A 10,620-nucleotide genomic window follows, 5' to 3' on the forward strand; every position below is an offset into this window, starting at 1 on the left:
AAAGAATTGAAATGATTATTAAAGGGTGACGAGGACCTATTAAATACTAAAATATACAGTAATAAACAATGTACATTCTTTATATGTAATAAATTGATTATTTTTGAAAATATACTCTTGTTCGCATTAATTTGCACAAGAATGTATATAAAAATTGTTCTTTTTTACTTTTTAATTTTATAATTTGTTCCCCGTGGTTTTCCTTGATCCTTCCAGCCAAATGCTACAGCAGTTTTATTATTTGTGGTATAACACAAACTTGTGTTATCTTTTCCTTACCGCAATTTATGATTATGGACTAATCTGAATGAACAAACTTATAATCTAAATAAAATTATATTAAATTTTTATTACATCGTAAGATTATTATCATTATGTATAAAATGTTTGCGTACTTTAATTTTTAAAGATAAATACAAAATAACTAATAATAATTCATAATTTGGTAAATTTTTTTTCTAACAGGTTAAACTTCTATTACTGCAAACTGAAAGCTATTCGTGGAATATTACTCCAATGGGACTATTCAGTATGAATTTCAACCTAGTAATTACGGTAATGTATTGTTTGATCGATTTCTGTTTGGTTAAATTAAAATGTTCAACACTCATACTTGCTTTTTAACTCGTAACTACTTTCATACGTCTGTTAGATCACCCTGATATTTTAACCGTCTCCCCTTATTCTGTTTAAAGTTGGTGGGAGTCAGGTCCTTGCTCCTAGCTTTCATTTGAAGTACAAACTATTCAAAACAGGAAAAAGAGATTTTTATGGAGCTTAACCTGCATAAACATTTTTTCTTATTAACAAATTTTGGAAAAAAAACTTAGTTCTCAATTCAATTCATATAAGTAAAGTGTATTCTATCATTTTATTTATTATTCTTTAATATAAAACATGTTCAAGCATCATTCTTCATCAAATGGATTTTTTTTTTCTTTTTTCTTTAAACCCCCTCTGGCGACCGGTTCAGCAATCAAGCATACGCAGTCACCAGAGGGCGCCGTGGCAGTAGTCTCTGCCCATCCTGTCTACTCCGCAAAGGGAGTTTCCCAACGAGGTCCCCCCAGCATCATCAGACGCATGGACCCACCATTTCAGCGGCCCATGCGCCTTCCGCCGAGAGGCTACCCTTCCCAGCCCTATCCTAAATGCAATAGCCAGGCAGTTCACTTGACTATCATATCGCGACCTCTCATACCACAAGGGTCCCTCATGCTATCATCGGAGCACCCCGACCCACACAACTTGCGTGTAGGCCAGGGCTACCTAGACATGAAGGCTACCTTCCGTGCCCTAACGGCGCCACATTTCATCATTCTTTTAATATGCCTTCCCCTCTGCTCCCTCCTGGGAGTGGCATTAGACTCTAATAGGCCTCCCCACCTACCGGCTATATACCGGCATGGTAGGTCAGCCTACCGGTTCAGCTCTTTTGAGAGGTTGGTTAATTTTTTTTTTTTTTTTTTTCCCCCCCAACCATCTTCCGCCCACAAATCCATGTGACCCTAACAGCAACCACTGTAGGATCCGGCATTCAACAGCATATAGCCTCAAATTGAGGCACACAAAATCTGACAAAAAGACACAATATAAAGAAACAAAATATAATAGAACAAAGTTACACAAAACCAACACCACAGCATCCACATGCACCAGGCGGCAGCATCACGTCAGTCCGCGCCCCACTCAACGTAATCTTGACCCTTTCTTCTAAGGACCTCCGCCGCCAAACCCGCAACCGCCCTCCAGTCTCCCAAGCTGCGGAGCATGAAAGCAAGCAGCGTGTCCGGCGTGACCGCGAACATACCAGCACGCCTCCTCGCATCCTCCCATCTGGGGCACGCAAAGAAGGTGTGTTCCGCCGTATCAACCTCCCCGCAGTAAAAACAGTTCGGGAATTCGCGCCGGTGGAACCTGTGGAGGTATCCACCGAATTCCCCATGACCAGAGAGAAGTTGACATAGGTAATGGTCAACATCCCCATGCCCTCTCCCCAGCCGTGGGATCAGTCGCCTAGTCCACGCCCCTGTGTGCGCTCTCTCCCAGCTGTACTGCCAGTCCTGAACCATGAGGGCCTTCGAGTCTTTCTTGGCCATCCCCTCGTCGACCCTCCGCAGGTGCAGTGCCCGTAAGCGAATTGGCGGGACGCCCGCCAAGACGTGCGCCGCCCCAACCAACACGGTCCTGTATGCAGCCAGTATCCTGATGGCAGCCCGCCGCTGCAGCGAGGCCATCTTGCGTTCATTCCGCTTGACCTCCAGCGCCTCACACCAGATCGGCGCAGCATACAGCAGCACAGATGTCGCAGCCGTCATCTGGACCCTGCGTTTCGCCATCCGTGGCCCGTCCCTAGCACCCATCAGCTTACCCAGGGAGGTGACCACCCGTTCCGCTTTAGCCGTAACTTCAGCCAGGTGCCGATTGAATTTGCCGGACCTTTCCAGCCACACACCCAGATACTTCACCGCCGGGGACTCAGCCACACGGGTGCCCCGGACGATCAACTCGATCATTCTCAACCGACGCCGGCCAACCACCGCAACAAGTTGTGTCTTGTCGGCCGCCAGTTCCAGCCCTCGAGTCCTCAGCCATTCATCTATCTGGGCCACCGCCGCAGAGGCAAGCGCCTCCACCTCCGCCTCCGAGCGCCCACTCACCAGCAACGCCAAATCATCAGGGTAAGCTACCACCGACGTATTACCCCGGAACCCCGTCAAAGGCTAGATTCCATAGCAAGGGCCCCAGCACGGATCCCTGCGGTACGCCACCGTGCACTTGGAATTGCACGTCACCATCCTCCGTAGACACCAGCAGCTGCCGATCACGCAGATAGTTCGCGACCGTCGCTTGAAGATAGGAGCTGATATTCCTCCGGTCCATCTCCGCAGTGACGACTCGCCACGGAACACTGTTAAACGCGTTGCGGACATCTAGAAGGACCAGAAGAGGGATTCTCCTGGTTCGCCAGATGCCCGCCGAGCAGGCCCGAATCCACGTCGTCACCTTCCGCAAGGCATCAAGTGTGGACTTACCACGGACGAACCCAAACTGATTGGGCGAGAGCCCGCCCGAGGCATCCAAATCACTTATTATCCTGTTTGCCAGCATACCTTCATACAGCTTGCCAAGCGAAGGGAGCAGACAGATCGGACGATAGGCCCTAGCCAGCCCATCCACCGCAGGCTTCGGGATGAGCACCAGTCTCCCCTTCTTCCATTCACGGGGGAAAGCCACAGTGCCTAAGGCCTTGTTTAGTGCCTCAAGGACCAGCCACGGGTGCTCCCGGACCAGCGTCCTCAGCAGAAGCCCCGTCACTCCATCCAGACCCGGGCTCTTGTCGACGCTAATGCGGCCAGCCGCCCAGAGCAGCTCAGTGTGTTCCTCCGCTAAACACGGGAACAGGGCCACAATCGCCTGCTGCGCCTGCGCCGCAGACGGAGTGGGCATGGACCTGTCCAGGGTCGTCGTCCAGGTCCGCAACCAGCCTCCGCCAAGCAGCCCTCTTCGCCTCCTTGATGGCCGCCACAAGATGGTTCCTGGCTGTTCTGTACGCCAGTTCCTCCGCTTGCACTCCAGCAGGGTGTCGTCTGCGGTGCCGTTGGAGAACGCGTCTCGCCCGTTGCGTGTCGGCTCTGAGGGCGGCGATGTCGTCCGACCACTAGTAGACCTTCCGTACCGTCCGCGGACCCCGCGGCTTCAACCGGTCACACTCCTCTTCAAGGACCCTGGAGAAATCCAGTGGGCTCCAGTCCCGTCTGGCCTCCATCCTGGCGGCCACCGCAGCCGAGAACTTAACGGCGTGCCATACCCTCGGGCGCCATCCTCTCCCCGCCATAATCTGAGGGTAGGGGGAAGTGGGTAGGGAGGGTTAGTTGGCCTAGGGCCAAGAGGGTTCGGGGCTAGATGGCCCCTCACAGAAAATAAAGGGAACGGAAGGCCCCCTATATAAGACTCAGAAAAATTTTCAGTCAGTAAGAGTTGAAAATTTTTCTAACACCTTAAAAACTATTTCAAAAAAACCCGCCAGCAACTCACGCAGTACAAAGAGTATAAAATACTAACTAAGAAAGTCTATCTCAACGGAAATATTCCAAAAGCCACGGACTAGTGTAAAATCTAGTGTATTACGGAATACACCAGATTTTAGCATTAATGGCGTCCGTGGTAACACTGTCTATACACTATGCTAGCAAACAAAAAACACTTATAATTAACTAAATATAGTATATTTCCCCCAAAAAATACTAACAATCACTACATACAATGGTCCTGGATACTACAACACTATAGAATTAAATCCAAGTCCTCAAAATACACTAATAACTAAGATATTTGTAAAGTAGGTCAACGCCTTTGTCTGGCCTACGTGTTTGTCACTTCAAAAGTTTGATTATTAATAACTTTTGATCAAACGCACCAAAAACAACACCCGATACCTCTAAATGTTCACATCGTTGTGTAGAATCACACTGTCACCAAGAAAACACTTAAAAACACCACGAAACCACCATTTAAGTAATACTTAGTACGAGCTCAAAATGGCGACGTCAGTAGTACATCAATGCTGCTCTGAGCCTTTCATCAAACGGATTAATTTTGATTAAGAATACTTTTTATTTTGTAGATGAATTTGCTCTCTTAGTCCAAACGTAAATTTTTCTCATGGAATTACCGATTGTGGTTATTATATTAAGAAAAACATATGATGGTAGTTAAGCATATTCCTTTTTAAATGGATACCTATTCTCCCAGTTATATTATAATAATGTTATACAATATTATCCCAGCAATATTATACAAGGTCTATTCAGAAAATGAAACTTTATTTTATTAATCTTTATTATTAATTTTACGGAGTATAGACCCTTGTCTTTTTCAAAATACTCCCATCCTCTATTCATACCCTTTTCTCAGTCGTGTTTCCATTTCACAAAGCAGTCCTAGATAGCTTCATTTTTGAAATAGCCTTTAAGGTCCGTGACAAATCTGTTTTAATGTCATCAATAATCTAAAAACAGAGTCCTTCATCACAGATTTTAATTTTGGAAAACTAATAAAAATCACAAGGAGTCAAATCTGATGAGTAGGGAAGCCGAGGGAGGACAGTCGTCTGATTTTTGGCATAAACCTGACGAATTGACAAAGCTGAGTGTGCGGGCGAATTGTTGTGGTGAAGGAACTATGAGTTGTCTTGCCACAACTCTGGTCTCTTTTTGCGGATTTTTTCATGTAAACTGTTGTAAAACGCCTTGGTAGTATGCATGGCTCGCTGTTTCATTCACCTTGAGGCAAGAAATCAAAATGCACAATTCCATTAAAATCGAAAAAACAAACAGCACCACCTTGACGTTGGATAGAGACTGATGTGCTTTCTTGGAGCACGAATATTGCGTATGACCTAGAGCATCATCTCCGTAAGCTTGTTTCAAAAGTTGAAACGTTTCTTCTATGAAAGTTTTCCCAGTTTAACGCAAAATTTTATATTGTATCGTTGCTCCCGAAAATAACACTTAAACACGTAGCACTCGAATAACGATAACATGAAAACTAAATGAAATATCAACAATCCAAGAACATGTAGTTACGTAGGAGGTTATGCAGAACAAAATGCTCCAACCATCAATAAACATCTCCATTGATATGTATTTAAAAATGTTTAATGATTTTCTGAACAGATCTCATATGTAAGTAGTTACATAGAAATTTATAAAGGATTTTAAAAAAATCAATGAAAATTATTCTCTATTATATGCAATGAGATTACTCTGTAAATGAAAAATCAAATGATCAATCTAAACAGCCTAGATTAAGCAGAATATGACCTAATAATAATAAGTGTTCTGCCCAAAGGGTAAATACCAAAGGCATTTATAATAATAAATGGTGTTCTATCATTTTCATTCGTCTCCGACCTCTTGCTTTCTTCCCCATTACAAATCCCTCCAATGCCATCATCAACCAGCAGTCACATCTCAGCCAATGTCACAACCAGCTGCATTTTCTTCTTTATTATTTTGATATCACCCTCTCTTCTCCCGGTCTACAAAGCACATCCTCATTTCGAACTCTCTCTATCCAGCTGATCTTTTCCACCCTCCTCCAAACCCACATTTCGGAGACCTCCAATCTTCTCTCCTCTACCTTCCTAATGGTCCATGCCTCTGCCCCATAAAGGACCACATTCCATACAAAACATTTCGCAAGTTTTTTCCTTAGTCGCAGATCTAGTTTGCTACATAGCACTCTTCTCATTTTGCTGAACGCTTCCTTCGCCTTAGCAATTCGTACTTTAACTTCCCGATCACATTTCATTTCTTCCTTAATGACGAACCCCAGATAGTTGAAGGATGCCACTTGCTCAGCTTTATTTCCCCCGATCCCAATTGTTGACCTTTTGGTTGATTTGCTAATTATCATATTTTTTCGTCTTCTTTGTATTTGTCTTCATTCCATACTCTTCACAGGTTTGATTTATTCTTCTCAACATTTCATTCATCATGTACTCATTCTCTGCCAACACTGCCATGTCATCAGCAAACCTAATGCACTATACCCTCATTCCTCCAATATTTACACCCTTATTACCAGCTAAAACTCTTTTCAATTATCGCTTCCAGGTAACAGTTGAACAGAGTCGATGACATGCAACATTCCTGCCGCACCCCTCTCCCAAGTCTGCTTTCCTCCGATAACTCATTCCCAATCTTTATTTTTACCTTCTGTGACAAGTACAGATTTCTTATTAATCTCCTTTCCATCCAGGCGACTCCTTTTTCCTTTAAGATTCTCAGCAATTTATCCGTTCCACCCTGGAAAATGCCTTCTCCAGATCTATGAAGACCACATATAAATCTCTTTGCTTTTCAATATGTATTTCTCCGATCAGTCTTATTAACCCTACTGCATCCCATGTTCCCTTCCCCCTTCTAAACACAAACTGCTCTTCCCCAATTGATCTCTCTAGTCTTCCATAAATTCTCCCATTCAATACTCTTAGTAGTATCTTAGCTGCATGCGATATAAGGCTAACGGTTCTATATTCCTCACATTTCAATGTATTCTTCTTCTTTTCGATTGGGATCATAATAGTAGTCATGAAATCTTCCAGCCAATCACCACACTCATTTATCAAATTACACAGGCTTGTGATATCTCTAATTCCCCTTTCCCCTAAACCTTTCCATAGCTCAGCCGGTATTTCATCGACTCCAAGAGCTTTACATTGAGCTTCATTGGCTTTTAGGCTTTTTCTACCTCTCCCTCTGTAATGTAACAACCTTTCTTCTCCTCACACACTTCTGATTCATCTTCAATTCCTAGGATTTCTGGTCTTTTATCCACTTCATAAAGTCCTTCCACATATTGTTTCCATCTACCTAGAACCTCGTTCTTCCCATCAACTAATATGACCCAAGGCAATCAGTATTCCATACAAATCTAAAAAAAAATTTCAACAAAAATTTGAAATTTAGTACTTTTGTGAGAAAACCTAGATATCTGATCAGATTTAGTATTAGGATAAGTAAAAATGGAAAAGAGTTAATAAATCAGGATGAGGCATGGGAAATTATATTTTTGAAGCCATATAATGAGCACATCAACAATTGTTATCTGGTTTTCTTATTTTATATGTTATATTCTTATTATATGTTTATATCTTATTTTTATTGCGCTTATGTTTTGAATTTAGCAGTGGCAACTCGCATATAGGCACTGTGGAACTGCAGCACCCTCTATTTCCACTTGATATTACCGATAAAAATTAATATAATGAGTCCTTTTTTCTTTATATTTGTACAATACATCATCCTTAAGCTTAACATCAGCAGTCATACCCCAGTTTATGAAAAAGATACAAAAATCTTTATATGGAACTGTGCGCTTCACAATTCCAGCAGCGTGGTGTTTAGCTGTTGTACTCATGACCACATAGAAAGCTGCACACAAGGCTGCAAGGGAGAAAGAGAGAGAGTACTGTCGCCCTCACAGTGCCAACCCTGGCATGCTGGTAGTAGTTTTTTATTTTTTACTCTGCATGTGTATGGAAAGTTTGTTGTTCATACCCTTTTCTAGTTTAGTCAGTGAAAGGAATATGAAAGCGATTAAGTTGTTTTTTCAGAAGCGATCAGAAGATGGTGAAAAGCAAGAGCCCTTTGATCGCCAAATCTGTCCAAAAACACACTGACAGAGTGAAAGAGAAGGTAATTAGTAAAAACTAATTACATATTTGTTTCTGTGCACATAGAAATTTAAATTAAGCAGCATTGGACTATAGTGTTTTTAAGTGGGCATTTTGTTAGGTTATTATCTACTAATACTAAAAAATATTATCTGTACCAACATTTTATTATTTCTTCAGTTAAACCGAATTCGGTTTTTAAGCATAATGTGCTTAAAAACAGTGCACCATATTCTTGAATATGATAAAGTGTAGAATTAGATTATTATCCTGCTTCCAGCAATTTTATTTGATTCATTTTTTTTTTTTGTTCTTTTATTTCACAAAAAAATTTAATCAATACCTTGAAAAGGCTCATAAAAAAATTTTCTGGACCAGCATCCTCACTAGTTTTAGCTACAAGCTGCAACTGGATTTAGTAAATGAAACAACAGAGTGGGTTATTTAACAGTATATCTTTGCGATGAATTGTTTTATAAAGAATGAAAATTTATTAAAAGATCAGCAATTATTTCAAAACATTGTTGCTAAATCAGAGGTCAAGTAATAATTCTAAAAACCATTCTAACATAATTTAAAAAATGGAATGAAAGAGGTTAAATACGAGGAACAATTGTTCACACTCATGAAATATTCAATGTAATTTTACTCCTTTAGCAGTAAAACCTACAATAAAAATATTAGCTATTTCTTCCAGGGAAAACCATATCAACATAATGAAAAAATTTGATGAATTTTGTGTATCAAAAATGTAGAGAAATTAATACAAGAAATTGAGAAAAATTGTTGTGAAAAGATCAACTTAGCTAAATGGAAACTAGAGGACATAAACGATGAGTAGAAGAACCCAGAAAATCCTAATGTCAACCCAGAGTACATTAAAATAAGATTAATTTCATTAAAACCATATTGTTAAACTTTCAACAGGTTTCTACAAAAAGTATTTGCATTTTTCAGACAAAGAACGCTTTTCTCAGGAACTGTAAAAAAATTTCTTTAGTTTATTGCTTGTTTTATTTGTCATATCAAGTTGTATATTTAATGAAAAGATTTTGTAAATTTCTCAATAAGGCGGAAGATATATTGCTTTACATTCCGAATTTTTGTACTTCTTGTAAAAGGAAATAGAAAAATTCATAACATTATCATATAAACAAATTTTGACAAACTATCTGATGATAATGTTAGCCAAAATGTCTTGTTTAAAATAAAAATATTGCTAGTAATTTCAGACAAAAGTATACGTAAACTTGGGATAGGTGGCATGCAAAAGATAATATCATGTGGCTCCTTACAAGCAATTCTGAGTAAACGCACTTGTATCCCTGACCCTTTACATACATTACAACCGTAAGAAATATCTGCACATATTAGGATCATTCAGGAAGTTCTCAGCCTCAGAAAGAAACACAAGATTTTTCAGAATTTTATATTTCCATCAGGGTTACAGCTTTTAAAACAAAGTACTTTATAACAGCTTTAGTTCAATTTTATCTATTTTTCAAAAAATGACAAACTTGTTTGCTTTATTCAATTGCCATGAACAAGCAACTAAATGCAACAATCGAAAACGCTGTGCACCTAAAGTATAATATTTGACAAAAACTATAGTCGTTTTGTCATATTTGCGCCTCTCAGGCTGAGAGACGCATATTTGTGTCAGGCTGAGAATTTTCTGAATAACCTATTACGATCTGTAAAGCAGTTAATGAACCCATTTTTGTGGGGAACAATGTACTGTATGTACTGCTCTGCTCAGTGGTGTATCATCCTTATGAAATTAATAATTAAAATCTGAATCTTAATACTAAGGAATTAAATAATAATTATTGTTTTTTTTTACTGTTATTATTAATTTTTACCTTCACAAATAACAATAATGCAGCATTAAAATTATTTATGAAAATTCCAATTCTTGTTTTAACTTGTATTTTATAATTAATTATGTTACAGGTTATAATGACTACATTAACTTATATTATTCTCCTGAAACAAATGATTGGAAAATAGAATAAAATTTATATGATTATATATTGTCAGTTCTGGATTATGTGTGCTACTAGCTGCAAAAATTATTTTATTAAAGTCAATAAATGCAGTAACTGAGTAAATCTTTCTTTTTTTTCCCCCCTGTTTAGCCTCCGGTAACTACCGTTCAGATAATACTTCAGAGGATGATATGTATGAGTGTAAATGAAGTATAGTCTTGTACATTCTCAGTTCGACCATTCCTGAGATGTGTGGTTAATTGAAACCCAACCACCAAAGAGCACCGGTATCCACGATCTAGTATTCAAATCCGTGTAAAAATAACTGGCTTTACTACGACTTGAACGCTGGAACTCTCGACTTCAAAATCAGCTGATTTGGGAAGACGCCTTCACCACTAGATCAACCCGGTGGAACAGACTAAATCTAACTTCAGAAATATTTACTTA

The 10,620-nt window shown here is 40.1% G+C and overlaps 1 protein-coding gene across 4 annotated transcripts in view; it reads left to right on the forward strand.

Moving 5' to 3' along the window:
• LOC142317404 (uncharacterized) overlaps positions 1-10,256 on the forward strand; it is a 51,450-nt gene extending 41,194 nt beyond the window's left edge. For all 4 annotated transcript variants that reach the window (XM_075353945.1, XM_075353943.1, XM_075353946.1 and 1 more), the window contains 2 exons: positions 466-555; positions 10,136-10,256. In XM_075353945.1, the coding sequence (XP_075210060.1) occupies positions 466-555; positions 10,136-10,192 (147 nt within the window). In that variant the 3' untranslated portion in view covers positions 10,193-10,256. The remainder of the gene's footprint in view (positions 1-465; positions 556-10,135) is intronic.
• The last annotated feature ends 364 nt before the right edge of the window (positions 10,257-10,620 follow it).

The sequence above is a fragment of the Lycorma delicatula genome, chromosome 1, assembly GCF_047948215.1.
Source record: "Lycorma delicatula isolate Av1 chromosome 1, ASM4794821v1, whole genome shotgun sequence".
Lineage (NCBI taxonomy): Eukaryota > Metazoa > Arthropoda > Insecta > Hemiptera > Fulgoridae > Lycorma > Lycorma delicatula.